Source organism: Oncorhynchus clarkii, chromosome 16 (genome assembly GCF_045791955.1).
Source record: "Oncorhynchus clarkii lewisi isolate Uvic-CL-2024 chromosome 16, UVic_Ocla_1.0, whole genome shotgun sequence".
Taxonomy (NCBI): Eukaryota; Metazoa; Chordata; class Actinopteri; order Salmoniformes; family Salmonidae; genus Oncorhynchus; species Oncorhynchus clarkii.
In genome coordinates this window covers 56,271,925-56,287,656 of record NC_092162.1, presented here as the reverse complement: position 1 = coordinate 56,287,656, position 15,732 = coordinate 56,271,925, and the positions used below count along the sequence as shown (strand labels likewise).

At 43.4% G+C, this 15,732-nt stretch overlaps 1 protein-coding gene across 1 annotated transcript in view; it reads right to left on the bottom strand.

Annotated features, from left to right (window-relative positions):
• Positions 1 to 8,319: 8,319 nt before the first annotated feature.
• Positions 8,320 to 15,732, bottom strand: part of LOC139368776 (cadherin-4-like) — a 544,653-nt gene continuing 537,240 nt past the window's right edge. Inside the window, exons 15-17 of the mRNA XM_071108107.1 lie at positions 13,154 to 13,293; positions 11,190 to 11,354; positions 8,320 to 9,625 (exon numbers count right to left, since the gene is read on the bottom strand). Of these exons, the coding sequence (XP_070964208.1) occupies positions 9,419 to 9,625; positions 11,190 to 11,354; positions 13,154 to 13,293 (512 nt within the window). The 3' untranslated portion in view covers positions 8,320 to 9,418. The remainder of the gene's footprint in view (positions 9,626 to 11,189; positions 11,355 to 13,153; positions 13,294 to 15,732) is intronic.

The following is a 15,732-nucleotide window of genomic DNA, read 5'->3' as shown; positions in this document are numbered from 1 at the left end:
TCTACAAGTAGGGTGAGTCAACATGTAATTTCTACTTGCATATATCCAGTAGATAGGGGGGACACATACGTTTAAACACACACACACAGAAATCAGAACCATGGACAGCCACATCATATTCAGCTTACATTGATTGGACAAAATAGTTTTTGGCACATTTTAGTTGATGATGTTGAAATGTTGAAGTTGAAATGGTGCTGGAATTGTGGAGGCAGCTCCTGTTTTCTTTGTGACTTGCGGTTGTTCTAAATCAATAGTTGTTTAGTAGTCCAAAAATATCCGGAACATTTACTTGCTTGACGGTGCTGTAGGTAATGTAATTATTGGTTACATGCATTATGCTTTGTGGACTTCACCAGACAGAGGTTGCTCTCTGGTTTTGTGATGAAACAAAGGTCTGGTTGAATTTATTCTGCCACTGTGTCTTCTTATTGCCTCGGCCTTAGGCCAACATATCACAGTGGCAAGGCATTTAAACGAACAGGTTATAGACCAAACAATGCAATTATCACAACACAAGTTGCTATACGTCAAGAAAAACGCTGCTTCATTTGATCAATATGATCCTAGACAACCTATCTCTATGAATCCATAATGGGTCAAAATGTAGCAGCATGGTTTGTTCCAGATAACCATAGGCTACCTGGCTGGGTTAATCTATACTGCCTCATCCTGTCAACCTTGACATTTAACTGCTGAGCACAACTTCTTTTAACTGCACCCCTCTGTTTTCTCTCTCTTTAACAATCGTCCTCCGCCCTCGGTCTCTCTGCCTCACCGTGTCCTTATTCCAGATGAGCATGTCTGTGTGTCAGAGAGCAGGTGATTGATTCAAATAGATCAGGCTTCCTGCAGATTCTCACCGTAGGTGGGGTATTGATGGAGGGCATTATGAAGGGGTGTGTGTGTGTGTGTGTGTGTGTGTGTGTGTGTGTGTGTGTGTGTGTGTGTGTGTGTGTGTGTGTGTGTGTCTGGAACTTGGACTGGCTCCGGTGGGGGATATTCTGTCTGCTTGTGCATTGATGTCCAGTGACAGGCCAATCGATGTGGAGGAGCTGCTGTTTCATTGACCTGCCCTGGTAACAGTACTGCTGGAGGTCCATCTCAGCGCCCGCTATCTGACTCCTCTCCTCATCTGGGTGGGGAGTCTGTTCTCTCAAACTGATCTTCTGTTTTCTCTCAAAGATGTTTGTTTGTCCATACTTTTGCCAGTCTTCAATTTACTATTGTGCTATCTGGACAGCAGTAACTATATATCAATGATTGCAATTGAGTGGCGAGTAGGTTATTATGGTAACACAACCTTAAGCGCCAGCGTATAAATCAAGCGTTGAGCAGTACATTAGGGGGCTCTATTCAATCTGTATCACTGAAGCATTACAGATTGCGGGAACATTGCCTTTAAATGTCAATTACGCTGTAACTCTGAACTTTCGCAATATGAATAGACCCCTAGGAAAATACAATCTGTACCATCTTGCCATGAATTAGCATATTGGCTTTATTCTTATTTTCATAGCATCAGCTGCAGTTGGTACAGACTCCATTCCCACACCTTGTAAAAGCTCAGGGAGAGAGAAGACAAATGCAGTTAATTGATTTGTTCATTGTTCGCAGTTGTTTGCTAATTGATTTGTTCATTGTTCATTGTTGTTTTAGTGAAATAAATCATAATGTTTAACATTAAGTTTAACTTTGAAGTCAGACTGTCTTCAGTGCATCACCAATAAAGTTGTATTGTACCATTGAAGTGAAAGCGGAGTAATTCCCCAGTAGAAATTCCCTGCTGTACCCTGGGTGTGTATGTGCATGCTTGTGTGTGTGCGCATGTGTTTGAGTGAGTGTTTTTTCCCCCAGTGAGCCTCGGAATCAGTCCTCTGCCTGAAAACATGAGGATTGATAGCATTTTGATCAAGGTCGTTGGAAATCCAGGCCACCCACCCAACACACACACAAGACGCTCCCCTAGTCTGGGTCTTGGCTGATGGGTTCTTGTAATCCAGTTATCATGCAGTTTGCACGCTCACTCTATCAAGGTGAGTGTTACTCTATACGAGGCTAGGGGCCTCCCATCAAATTGCATTCTGCCTTTCCGGGGCCATAATCAAATGCAGTTACCAAATCACATAACTACCCTCAGGTTCAATCTGTGCTCCCCTGATGCTAAAGGCTGGGAGACGGAGACACATCTCAGTGAGTTGATAAACTGGCTCAAACATAGGTGAGTTAACTGGAATAGTAAACAGCAGAAATGGTCATAACAAATGAGAATATGTTTTACCAATATGGAGGAGAAAAAAGCTTGAGCACACGTTATGCTTATAGGCTAGTGTTTGCTGTTCGTTATCGCTTGGTTTTTGTTCGCTTATAGATGATCATTTGTGTCTCGAAAAATAAACCATTGCTGGAGTTAATTTGAAACAGAACTAAACTGGGATCAAACACAGTGAAAGTATTTGAAAATAGTAACATAATCTGTGTCTTTGTTCATAATCATCATCATCATCATCAACAACTTTACATGCAAAACAGGAAGAGAATGTGGACACAGAAAGCAGTGTTTGTATAAGGAGGGGAAACTTTATTTATAACACAGGGGCTCTGACATGGATTTGCCAGCTCAGTTCCTATATTACAAGGTTTATCTGCGAGGCTGTATATGTACTGTTACTGTATTTGGAAACCAAGATTGCAGTGGCACTAGAAACACACGCTTAAAACGACGGACTCTTTCCCTTTTTTTTCCTTTTTTTTTATACAAAATGGTACAAACAACATTACAAAATACTTGTGCTGTTGACAGTTTACAAAAAAAGGATTTTAACTTGATAACTGTGCAATTCTTTTTTTTAAGCATTTTGTGTTTTTTTTGTGTGTATTTTTTGTATTTTATTTACTTAAGTGTATGTGAGTATGTTACACACCAGAAGTCCTTCTGGACAGCAACCTCGGTCATGCGGGCTGCTACATGTTTTAAATGATCTTTATGATAACCGTCATAGAATTCTTCTTCAGTCCCATTATAAAAAGACACATGCAAAAAAGCTCCAATTGTACAGTTATATTTTGCCTAACTTGATCTGTTTAGCTTTAAGCAATTACTACATTATGTACACTCAGACGTGAGCAACATCAAGACCACTCCAATACGACACTGGCTGTATCTCAAATCACACCCTATTCCCCATATAGTGCACTACCTTCAACCACAGTAGTGCACTACATGGGGAATAGGGTGCCATTTGAGAGACTCAAATACTGTCATGTTTCGGTGCAGGCTTAGTGATAGCAAAGGCTATGTCTAACACTGTAACCTCACTCCTGTTGGAGTCTCCTGCAGTTGAATAGTGTGCAGTACACTCCATGGGTTGGTGAGCGCTGTCAGGATCAGTGGTCTTCAGTGAGGGTTCAAAGGCTAACACCACTCTGAAAGAAGATGACCACTTCCCTCTAGGGACAGGCAGACAGACAGGGACAGACAGAGTGACTGTTTGTGTGCAGGGCTCATGGTAAAGGGGGTAACTAGTACATACAGATACTACATAGCAGGTCTGAAATACATCTGCACTAGCTAAACATACTGCGTTCCTCCCACTATATCATTCACCCCAAGCTTTGACTCAAGGAATTTATTTGCACACCTTAAGCCTAGCGTACTCTATCTTCAATATGTCAAACTGAAGCGTGGATGCGCAAATCCATACATCCTGATCCCAGTTCCCCTGTGTGTCATTGTCACATCAATCGCATCCATTTAACCTAACCACCTTTGCATATTTACATGTCCAACTTTTAATCCTCCAATTCAACCCTTCATTTCTCCAAAACCTTAATTTAACCCATCCCTGGCTTCCCTCTCATAGTGTTGGAATGGCACGGCTTCCTTTGTCCCCCAAATAACTCCTCGCCGTGATAATGAGACACTATGACAGGCATTAGGCCATTCACTTGATGATGCTATGTAGTGCTTATGACAGCAGCATTATGCAAGGTGGGACCATGAAGTGCCTGGATCTATCTCCTCTTGGTTTGCTGCCCCCATGGTAGGTGTATATCTGAATACAGTCTCTACTGTCTCTGATGGGGCTAGAGCAAAGCAAGTAGGCCTCATCTATATGGATGACATGTAGGATGATGCCCAGAGAAGGTGAGTGTAAATATGTACTGCAGGATGTCTTGTAATGTAATAATGATGTCAATCTTGACACATAAACAAGTATGGCTGTGACCGTACAAGTCTCTTAGAATCTTCAGTGAACGCAAATGGCTTTTATGGTAATTTGAAGCTTGCGAGCAGGCTCGGTAGGTTACTCGTCGAACAACAAAGACAACAAAATATAGGGTGAAGAATATAAAGAGAGCGAAAGTGAAAAAAACTAAATGTATGAAAAAGTACATGTACAATATTTCTATGTAAAAAGAGATAATCATAAATCACGAACAGCAACAGCTGTGTAATGTGTGTATGTGCTTATGTGTGCGTGCACGTAAGTGAGCATGTGTGTGCATTGAGCTGAGCGACGTTCTAGTGGAGAAATAAGCACTAATCCTACTTTGTGATGGCGAGAGGTGAGGTGGAAAGCCTAAACACTGCTTCCTGTTTCTGCTTCTGTCACCCAGAGGCATTGTGGGCACACAGTAGGATCAGAGGGTGGTTAAAGGTCATTCTCACTGATACCCTGTAGCCACCACAGGTGGTTTAGGGTCTACCTACACTCTGAGGGCTCACTGTTATTCAGTTATAATAACACCCCCCAATAACCTATATGACCTTGTCCCCTTTCAGAGACTTCTATTTTCTTCCAGTGCCCTTCCTCCCCTCTCTGTGTAAGGCATACTGTACATATCTTTTTTCTCCAAAGGGAGACGTGAGGGAGAGATACTGGGTGCAGTGTAAAGGGAAATAACCTGATAGTGAAGGGGGAGCTGGGAGGAAGAGCATGGGAGGCTGAGTCATCCTCTCCTCACATCTTATCTAGGAGTTTAGAGCTCTCTCTCTCTCTTCGTCAAGGAGATTACCTGGAGGAATCCAGCATCCTCTTAATTATGAGGAGCACTGGAGGATGGATTAAATACATAACCTCGCCCAATCCCAATGAAATCTACTATTAGAGAGAGAGATAGAGAGGAGGGAGAGAAAAAGAGAGAATGCACGTATGTAGAAAGCACATTCCTCTCAAGTGTAAATCTCAACTGGAATGACATTGGGGCAAATGTACTGTATCATAGGATGATGCATGGGTAGTGGTGTTTTCATAAAATACAATAAAATGGCCGTTCCTCAATATCAACATCTTATGACAGATTTAGCACTACGAAACACTGCTTTGGAAAGGTGCAGTTATTTTCTTTTTCTCTTTCCAAAAAGTTTATACGAGACATTTTCCCCAACTTGTTTTTCGAAACCTCTTGCACCAAAATGTCATATGAATGAAAATGTCTGAGGGGAGACAGACGGTGGTGCTTGCGAAGTCCCTGACAGAATCTCAGTTCTCTCTCTCTCTCTCTCTCTGTTGTTGTTGCTGCGACAGGGACCAGCATCAGAGATTGTATATTAAAAGTGTGTCAGGACACAACAGTGAATCAGCACAAAAGCCGACGCTTGAAACTTTGTGTCTCACACTTTGTCTTCTCTGCCAGCAGTACAAGAGGACATGGAGCACAAACGGTTTGACGTTTACTAATACTTCAAAAAGATTTAGTTTCACACCCTTTTTCTTTTTACAATTTCTATAGTTTATCTCAACACATAGTGATCTTGTGGTCTGGTTGGTCTATGTTAATAACATTTGGAAACAGTGGACAGAACCATACAACACAGCTTCATCCTTCGTCCTACTATGGATTACTTCCTTTCACATTTCCTCCCTCTTTTCCGAGCTACCCAGCCTCATTAAGTTAAAAGTGCAAAGTAATGTGAACTCAAAAAAGCAAAGTCACAAAGCCATCCAAACTCAACTGCTTTTAAAGCCGCAATGACTAATGGTTTGAATACAGTAAATACATGTTGTCTAAAGACAGTCCCAATCCTGCATCTGTGTGAAGATTCCTATTGTGACACTGACGATGGCTTTTTATCAGGACCTCAGACTTGAAGGAAATAAAAGAATTGTCCTTCGACTAAGGAGAGAGACAGTGCCAGTCAAAAGTCTGGACACACGTGCTCGTTCAAGGGTTTTCTTTATTTGTACTATTTTCTACATTGATTGGTCAACTATTAAATAACACATATTGAATCATGCAGTAACCAAAAAAAGAGTTAAACAAATCAAAATACACTTCCGTTCAAAGTCTGGGATCACTTAGAAATGTCCTTGTTTTTGAAAGAAAAGCATATCCATTAACATAACATCAAATTGATCAGAAATACAGTGTTGACATTGTTAATGTTGTAAATGACTATTGTAGATGGAAACGGCTGATTTTTAATGGAATATCTACTTAGGCGTACAGAGGCCCATTATCAGCAACCATCACTCCTGTGTTCCAATGGCACGTTGTGTTAGCTAATCCAACTTTATCATTTTAAAAAGCTAATTTATCATTAGAAAACCCTTTTGCAATTATGTTAGCACAGCTGAAAACTGTTGTTCTGATTAAAGAAGCAATAAAACTGGCCTTCTTTAGACTAGTTGAGTATCTGGAGCATCAGCAGCATCACTGTTGACATTGAGACTGGTGTTTGCAGGTACTATTTAATGAAGCTGCCATTAGGGACTTGTGAGGCATCTTTTTCTCAAACTAGACACTAATGTACTTGTGCTCTTGCTCAGTTGTGCACCGGGGCCTCCCGCTCCTCTTTCTATTCTGGTTAGAGCCCGTTGTTCAAGATCTTTAGTTTCTTGGCAATTTCTCAGATGGAATAGCCTTCATTTCTCAGAACAAGAATAGACTGACAAGTTTCAGAAGAAAGTTCTTTGTTTCTGGCCATTTTGAGTCTGTAATCGAAACCACAAATGCTTCTGATGCTCCAGATGCTCAACTAGTCTAATCAGAACAACAGTTTTCAGCTGTGCTAACATAACTGCAAAAGTGTTTTCTAATGATCAATTAGCCTTTTAAAATGATAAAGTTGGACTAGCTAACACTCATTGTCATTGGAACACAGGAGTGATGGTTGCTGATAATGGGCCTCTGTACGCCTATGTAGATATTCCATTAAAAATCTGCAATTTCCATCTACAATAGTCATTTACAACATTAACAATGTCTACACTGTATTTCTGATCAATTTGATGTTATTATTAACAAACAAGGACCCCAAATCATTGAACAGTAGGGAATATTTTACATTTGAGATTCTTCAAAGTAGTCACCCCTTGCCTTGATGAAAGCGTTGCACACGCTTGGCATTCTCTCAACCAGCTTCACCTGGAATGCTTTTCCAACAGTCTTGAAGGAGTTCCCACATATGCTGAGCACTTATTAGCTGCTTTTCCTTCACTCGCGGTCTAACTCATCCCAAACCATCTCAATTGGGTTGAGTTGGTTGATTTTGGAGGTGGGTGATTGTGGAGGCCAGGTCATCTGATGCAGCACTCCATCTGTCACGCCTGCTCCCTCTTCCCCGCTCTTGCGCTCCCGCTTCTCCTCTCTGGCGCTCCCGCTTCTCCTCTCTGGCGCTCCCTCTTCCCCTCTCTGGCGCTCCCTCTTCCCCTCTCTGGCGCTCCCTCTTCCCCTCTCTGGTGCTCCCTCTTCTCCTCTCTGGCGCTCCCTCTTCCCCTCTCTGGCGCTCCCTCTTCCCCTCTCTGGTGCTCCCTCTTCCCCTCTCTGGCGCTCCCTCTTCCCCTCTCTGGCGCTCCCTCTTCCCCTCTCTGGCGCTCCCTCTTCCCCTCTCTGGCGCTCCCGCTTCCACTCTCTGGCGCTCCCGCTTCTCCTCTCTGGCGCTCCCTCTTCCCCTCTCTGGCGCTCCCTCTTCCCCTCTCTGGCGCTCCCTCTTCCCCTCTCTGGCGCTCCCTCTCCTCCTCTCTGGCGCTCCCTCTTCCCCTCTCTGGCGCTCCCTCTTCCCCTCTCTGGTGCTCCCTCTTCTCCTCTCTGGCGCTCCCTCTTCCCCTCTCTGGCGCTCCCTCTTCTCCTCTCTGGCACTCCCTCTTCTCCTCTCTGGCGCTCCCGCTTCCCCTCTCTGGCGCTCCCTCTTCCCCTCTCTGGCGCTCCCGCTTCTCTTCTCTGGCGCTCCCTCTTCCCCTCTCTGGCGCTCCCTCTTCCCCTCTCTGGCGCTCCCTCTTCCCCTCTCTGGCGCTCCCTCTTCCCCTCTCTGGCGCTCCCTCTTCCCCTCTCTGGCGCTCCCTCTTCCCCTCTCTGGCGCTCCCTCTTCTCCTCTCTGGCGCTCCCTCTTCTCCTCTCTGGCGCTCCCTCTTCCCCTCTCTGGCGCTCAAAACCTGTCATCAAGGCAAAGGGTGGCTACTTTGAAGAATCTCAAGTATAAAATACATTTTGATTTGTTTAGCACTTTTTTGGTCGCTACATGATTCCATATGTGTTCTCATATTTTTTATGTCTTCACTATTATTCTACAATGTAGAAAATAGCAAAAGAAAACCCTTGAATGAGTAGGTGGGTCCAAACTTTTGACAGGTAATGTATGTCTTTGTATAGAGCACTCCCTCTCCTGATACCCCCTCACCCCCAAAGGCAAATCCCCTCTGCAACTTCTCCTGTCTGTCCATGTTGCATGACAGGGTGATGAACATGACACACAGGAAGTCGGACGTGAAGGTCAGATTTGAGGGGTTATAAGGGGGCGGTGCCCCACGTTAGCCCAGAAAATGGGAACCAATCCTGAGTTAGCGAGAGTCAGACAAAATACGCACCACTGAAGGCACTTCTTAAACAACAGTGCTTCTGTTCTATGGAATTCAAAGTTCAGAGAGATTAAACCAGGGCCTTCCACGCAGAAGAAAGAATTGACATTCTGTGTTTCTCTTTCTTTTCTTCCCCGTCACACAATATGCAGCTTGGACTATCTGCAAAGGGACGGCTGGGGGCTGATGCGGAAATGGGGAGCCAATGGCCTCCCAACACCAGAAAATAGCTTGCTTTTAAGGACAGTGAAGACAGCAAGAGATAATAAAAAAAAATAAAAAAATAAAAAACACAAAAAAAGTAACCAACCCCATAATCTACCAAAAAACCTGGAGAGCATAAATTTCAGTCTTAGACAGCCTTGGAGCAGGAGAGGGCTCAGTATAGTACAGTACAGTAGGACCCAAAGCTGCCTTGCTGCACAGTCCACTATGGCGGTTGCTTAATTGATTGGTCAGTTGCTAGGTCAGTTCAGTTGGTTGGTGTGTGTGTGGGGTGTGTATTAAAGTTGGAGATTTGAGGACCCCCCCAAGGTTGTAGAGACATAGAGAGCATGGCAGACCAGCTGAGTAGGGTGGATAGGGGAAGTTGATCTTTGACCGGGCCCCCTGTGGCCCTAGTCATCTTCCCCTCCCCCGTACATATCGGCCAGCTTCTTAAAGCGGGGGCCCCAGTCGTTGAGGTAGTCGTAGTCTTGGTCCCCTGTGCTGGAGGAGTTGAGGGAGCTGACAGATCCGGCCGTGGAGCCACTGCCCTCGTAGTCAAACACCAGGAGGGAGTCATATGGAGGGGCCGTGGGGTCGTTGTCTGCCGCCCGCAAGCCCTGGAGGGAGATAGAGAGAGGAGAGAGTTAACAGTAAACAGGCTGACCTGTAGGGAGGGAGGGGGGTTAAAGTGGAACTGACAGAATTTTAGCAATATTAAAATCTGTTCATATACACCCCTAGGAAGAATATGACACTTTTTAAAAAACATTTTCTGACAAGCGAGCACTTAGGTATGGTCATTTTCATATTTTCATAAATTATTCGAATGTTTGGGAAGTACATATACTAAGACATTTGTGAAAATTCTATAGTAATATAGAGTGGGAGAGCGGCCGTGCGTTTGGACGATTAATAGACACTGCAATAAATAAAACAGAAAAAAACCTGTCTCGTCCAACACAGGAGTCTACCAGTGTGCTATAGCCAATCAGAGCTACAGTAGCCCTTTATGTAAACAAGTCATTTTCCACATGGGCCTGCCATCATTCACTTACAGGACTGTGTGTTTACAGACAGTTGCAACAGTGCAACTTTAAATCGTTAGAACGCATTTGCCAAAAGCTACAAAAATACACCTGAATGGATTTCTGCAAATGAGAGAGAACACCTCACTCTGACCATTTTACTCGCCGTAGCAGAGCGGGTTAGGCTGTTTACATGTTAATAGAGCACAGGCTGAGGACGCATCACAGCAAAGGCCAACAGGATTAGCAAGGTTAGTATACAGAGAGACAGAGGAGGGTAGGCTTTCAGTAAGATAACATACACAGGCTAAGGAAAAACCATAGAGGAGATGGGAAATGTTGGTATACAGGCAATATATTGGGAGTGACAGAGTGATGTCCTTGGCAGGGATGTAGAATCCCCAAGGAGGAGGATACAGTGGGCAGCAGAGCCACCATGTGTTTGTGTTTTGCCAGACTGCTGGAGCGAAATTAGTGTGTGTGTGTGTGTGTGTGTGTGTGTGTGTGTGTGTGTGTGTGTGTGTGTGTGTGTGTGTGTGTGTGTGTGTGTGTGTGTGTGTGTGTGTGTGTGTGTGTGTGTGTGTGTGTGTGTGTGTGTATATATGTGTGTGTAGGCAGAATGGATCAAAGCTGAACAGCTGCCAATACTTCTCAAGTGTGAACATGTTGTCACGGCGCCTGTCAGTCAAAGCCTTCTTGCACGAGTGTGTTTAAATTGGGGTTACGTACACACGCATGTGTGCGTACATGTATGTGTGTGTGTGTTTGAGTGTGTGATAACAGCTGTCAGGTAATCTCCATCTCCACTGTTGCCAGAGCTCAGAGTAAACAAACAGCACACAGAAAATACCTACATTTATGCAATATCATCCTCAGATCTCACACATTTATTTACCTGAAACAAAAGGTGCATCAAATGTTTCTTAGAAATAAGGAGGTACACAGTAAATGCACCTCCACATCTTTACAGATGTCTTCATTTTTTTATTTCAATGTATTTTGTAGTTGTGTATTGTAGGTTAGTCATTGTGCCTTGTATGTGGAATTGTGTCTGTGTTTGTGTCAGATCCCAAGTAGAAAAGTGCTGACGGACTAAACCGTATCTTGATAAAGAAATAAACAAAACAATACTATGACCCCTGGTTGCCCCCCTCACCTCGTTGATGAAGTCCCCAATATCCCCAGGGTGGGGGATGGCAGGTCGGATGGGATACTGGGACTCAGGGATGATGGGGCGCTCGTCCACCCTCCGTACCCCCAGGGGCTTACTGATGATGTGCTCCAGAGAGTCAGGCTGCTGCAGCTGGCTTAGGTCATAGTCCTGCACAGAGACACACACAGACAGATGATACAGTCAACCTCAAGACATAACTAACTTGCACTCGGTGTTTGTGGGTGTATGTGCAATATATATGCGTATTCAGATCACTCAACTTTTTACACATTTTGCTACGTTACAGCCTTATTCTAAAATATATTAAATTAAACAAAATCCTCAGTAATATACACACAAAACCCCATAATGACAAAGCAAAAACAAGATTTGAGAAATGTTTTCACATGTATAAAAATACAAAATAAAATACAACTTATTTATATAAGTATTCAGACCCTTTGCTGTGGGACTCGAAATTGAGCTCAGGTGCATCCTGTTACCATTGATCATCCTTGAGATGTTTCTACAACTTGATTGGAGTCTACCAGTGGTAAATTAAATTGATTAAACATGATTTGGAAAGGCACACACCTGTCTATATAAAGGTCGCACAGTTTACAGTGCATGTTAGAGCAAAAACCAAGCCATGAGGTCAAAGAAATTGTCCGTTGAGCTCCGAAACAGGATTGTGTCAAAGGCTCAGATCTGGGGGAAGGGTACCAAGACATTTCTGAAGCATTGAAGGTCCCCAAGAACATAGTGGCCTCCATCATTCCTAAATGGAAGAAGTTTGGAACCACCAAAGCTCTTCCTAGAGCTGTCCGCTTGGCCAAACTGAGCAATTGGGGGAGAAGGGCCTTGGTCAGGGAAGTGACCAAAAACCCGATGGTCACTGACAGAGCTCTAGAGTTCCTCTGTGACGATGGGAGAATATTTCAGAAGGACAACCATCTCTGCAGCACTCCACCAATCAGGCCTTTATGGTGGAGTGGCCAGACAGAAGCCACTACTTGGTAAAAGGCACATGACAGCCTGCTTACAGTTTGCCAAAAGGAACCTAAAGGACTCAGACCATGAGAAACAAGATTCTCTGGTCTGATGAAACCAAGGTTCAACACTTAGGCCTGAATGCCTAGCGTCATGTCTGGAGGAAACCTGGCACCACCGCTAACGTGAAGCATGGTGGTGGCAGCATTATACTGTGGGGGTGTTTTTCAACGGCAGCGACTGGGAGACCAGGTAAAGATGAGAGAGATCAGAGAGTACAGGGAGATACTTGATGAAAACCTGCTCCAGTGTGCTCATGATCTCAGACTGGGGAGAATGTTCACCTTCCAACAGTACAACGACCCTAAGCACACAGCCAAGACAATGCTGGACTGGCTTCGGGACAAGTCTCTGGATGTCCTTGAGTGGCCCAGCCAGAGCCTGGACTTGAACCCGATCTAACATCTCGGGAGAGACCTGAAAATAGCTGTGCTACAACACTCCCCATCCAACCTGACAGAGCTTAAGAGGATCTGCAGAGAAGAAATGGGAGAAACTCCCCAAATAAAGGTGTGCCAAGCTTGTAGCATCATACCCAAGAAGACTTGAGGCTATAATTGCTGCCAAAGGTGCTTCAACAAAGTACTGAGTAAAGGGTCTGAATACTTACAGTACATAAATGTTCATTTAATTTTTTTCATACATTGCATTTGCTAAAATTAACAAAAACCTGCTTTTCTTTGTCATTATGAGGTATTGTGTGTATATTGATGACAAAAAACAAACAATTTAAGCAATTTTAAAATAAGGCTGTAACCTAATAAAATGTGGAAAAGGTGAAGGGGTCTGAATACTTTCCGAATGCACTGTATACTGTAAACATACATGTATATGTTTACACGTCTGTATCTGTGTGTGTGTGTCTCTCAGTGTGTGTCTCTCTGTATATGTTAGTCTCTCAGTGTGTGCATGTGTACCTGGTCCTCCTCTCCCCCTCCTTCCTCGTCGTATTTCAGAATGTTATCTCTGACATCGTCCTCTGGGTCGATCAGCAGCTGTTTGGTCTGCCTCTCCTTCTCTCTACGCTTCATCCACACCACAAACACTAGCACCATACCTGGAACACACACACACGACACCTCTAACAACACAATAATACTGCAAAACACACAATGAACACACATTAAAGAATACCCTTCAACTGTAAAACAACCTTTATTAACACACTTCTACTACAAAACACTTAAACCACTTGATTGGCCTACGGCAAAATACACAGCCAACACATCTTTAACAACACACTTATAGGCCGACTGCAAAACACTCATCCACACAAAAAGCTCTACACATTTGTAGAGCATAGGACTGTACCACTATACACAAGAGTGAAACCCACAATGTAAATGTGATCCATGAGCACAAACCACAAAACAAACCACCAGCAGCACCTTAGCAAGACAACTCCACATTAAAACCACTGTCTGACAGAACCCAATAATAAAAACCCATGGGGTCACACACTCAGAGAGAACACATTCTGGTGGCCAGCTAGTCATTCATCTAAAATACAACCTGTATGCTATTGTGTTTACTGCATGGTAAATGTTTGATTTTAAGGCCCAAACGAGAGAACAGCAAATCATTACCCTCTTCAGAAAGGTGGTTTAATATACCATGTGATCATAAGGAGGGATCTGATGTATTGTGTGTAGGGAAGAGGTAGTGGTAGCTACAGGTAGAGATCTTCATAGGTCCAAAAAGTTGGACCCATTCTGAAATGAACCTGGGGCTTTCCCAAACGGACCAATATGCAAAATCTTAAAAAATATATATTTTTATTCAACTAGGCAAGTCAGTTAAGAACTAATTCTTATTTACAATGAGGGCCTACCCCGGCCAAACCCGGATGACACTGGGCCAATTGTGTGCCGCCCTATGGGACTCCCAATCACAGCCGGATGTGATGCAGCCTGGATTCAAATCAGAGACTTGCACTGAGATATAGTGCCTTAGACCGCTGTGCCACTCGGGAGACCTGTTCCGAACTGACTGGAGGACAACTAGACCCGTTCCGTATAAACCTGGTCAGATCCAGACCCTGTCCGGTCTGATCCGAGGGAAGCAGCAGAAAAGTCATTATTTAAGCTACTTTATTATCTGGAAGTGATCAAGTGCGAGAGGAGGGAGAAAGAGGTGCAGCTCTAGCAGGCGGGGGAGGGGCTGTACTGTGAGTGAGTGACACAGGGAGCAGGAAGGAGGGAGGGAGAGACGACTCAAACTATAGTAGACTAATAGCTGCCATAGCTAGGTTATTTATCATAAAATATGATTACATAGTACCTGTCTTGACTGCATCAAACTGGGAGATGCTATTTAAGCTAGCTAACGTTAGCTAGCTAGGCTAATTGAGACTGCAGTGCATTCGCTTTTTCATCCTACAGTTACAAATGCAACTCCATTTATAATATTAATTAGCAACCTACCTGTTGGCTCTTGGTTGTTGTAGCCTATCCTTCTCCTTTTAATTCTGTCATTTTAATTCCATCTTCCATTGATTAAATATCTCCTAATTTTGCTACACACGGAGGCTCTATGACTGTAGCCTAGTACCGCTTTGATGTCTTACGATTGGCCAACAACAAGCTACTCGTGAAAAGCAAGAGCAGCAGCATAGATTACTGCAGCAGTCACATTCTGATCTGTAAGGGGCCTTCCGGACAAGTCATTTAAAATTACATATACCCAAGACAATCATATCAGATTCGACCCAGACCCGTGACATTCTTTACACTTCTGGATCCGGACCCACTCGGGTCAGTCTCGGCTATTCGGGTACAGGTAGATATGTGAAGACCTCTAGCTACAGGGGGAAGGGGAGAGGAAGGAAGATATGTCTGTTTTAGGGCTGTGAAATTAAAAATATTTTTTTAGAAAGTTAATCAAATAAAATGTTATTGCTCGCATACACTATTTAGCCGATGTTATTGCAGGTGTAGCTAAATGCTTGTGTTCCTAGCTCCAACTGTACAGTAATATCTAACAATTCACAACAATACACACAAATCTAAAAAGTAAAAATCCTCAGATTTGCTGTGATTTAAGATGAAATTTAAGATTTTTCATACAAAAAACATTACAGGAATATTGACGTCTGGATTTTGTCTAAAGTAACAAAATTAGGTACAGTTGAAGTCGGAAGTTTACATACACTTAGGTTGGAATCATTAAACTCGTTTTTCAACCACTCCACAAATTTCTTGTTAACAAATTATAGTTTTGGCAAGTCGGTTAGGACATCTACTTTGTGCATGACAAGTAATTTTTCCAACAATTGTTTACAGACAGATTATTTCACTTATAATTCACTATATCACAATTCCAGTGGGTCTGAAGTTTACATACACTAAGTTGACTGTGCCTTTAAACCGCTTGGAAAATTCCAGAAAATTATGTCATGGCTTTAGAAGCTTCTGATAGGCAAATTTACATAATTTGAGTCAATTGGAGGTGTACCTGTGGATGTATTTCAAGGCCTACCTTCAACCTCAGTGCCTCT